Source organism: Vavraia culicis (genome assembly GCF_000192795.1).
Source record: "Vavraia culicis subsp. floridensis unplaced genomic scaffold supercont1.201, whole genome shotgun sequence".
NCBI classification, from domain to species: domain Eukaryota; kingdom Fungi; phylum Microsporidia; family Pleistophoridae; genus Vavraia; species Vavraia culicis.
In genome coordinates this window covers 1-876 of record NW_007360804.1, presented here as the reverse complement: position 1 = coordinate 876, position 876 = coordinate 1, and the positions used below count along the sequence as shown (strand labels likewise).

At 38.0% G+C, this 876-nt stretch overlaps 1 protein-coding gene across 1 annotated transcript; it reads left to right on the top strand.

The window, feature by feature from the left end:
• Positions 1 to 116: 116 nt before the first annotated feature.
• On the top strand, positions 117 to 710 carry VCUG_02717 (uncharacterized protein; the record flags this gene model as incomplete). The annotated part of the gene is made up of 1 exon (XM_008077535.1): positions 117 to 710. The coding sequence occupies one exon, from the start codon at positions 117 to 119 to the stop codon at positions 708 to 710; it is 594 nt and encodes a 197-aa protein (XP_008075726.1).
• Positions 711 to 876: the final 166 nt, after the last annotated feature.

Genomic DNA, 876 nt, shown 5'->3' with positions numbered 1-876 from the left:
CTCTCACCATCGATTCAAATGCGTTGAGCGATCGGTACTTTAAACATGCCTTGAAGCTGAAAGAACTGACAGATACTGATATAAAATGGCCTGAGAGTACTTCTACGATTTCCACTATGACCATGTTTAACGATCTAGCTGCATTGGAGTCTTTAACGGATCTTACTCTCGATCGGGTAAGAAATATTCACGAATGGAAGATTGTTGAGAGCTGCAGATGCCTCCTGTCATTGGATATAAGGTCGCCCATTGATTTCCAATTACAAACGGATATCCGTTCACAGTTATGCAGAACATTGGAGATGTTATTCATAAGTTTTGACTGCGCTGCCATACAACATGTTCGATTGACATTTGCGAAGCTTGATTATCTCTCGTTGAAAATCACATCAAATGAAAGAGGCAATACTGATATTAATGAGGCAGTGAATCTTTTCATGCAAGCAAATTTTGTGACTGGAATTAACAAATCATTGACGAGCCTTGTTCTTTACCAGGATTCATCGTTTGACTTAATGCTAATAACGATGTTCAACTTTCCGGCTCTAACCTACATGCGGCTTGAGATAAGCGACCCATATAACAGAGGAAGAGATGAGAAATTTTGCGAAGAGTTCTATGACCGAATTTGCACGCGGGTTGAGTGTTTACAGACGCTAAATTTTGTGTTCAAATGCAGTCAGAGACGTCTTGGATTTCAATTCGATTAAAAGTTAAAAGTAAGTTCATTTCTTGATCAGCATATCGCGATACATTCTTAATTGCATCTGTACATATTTGTTACCGTTGTTCCAAACAAAAACATTTTATAATCTGGCAAGAACATAATACCTTCAACAGCAGTAATTTGTAATTCTTTGTCTGCTTTCTACAACA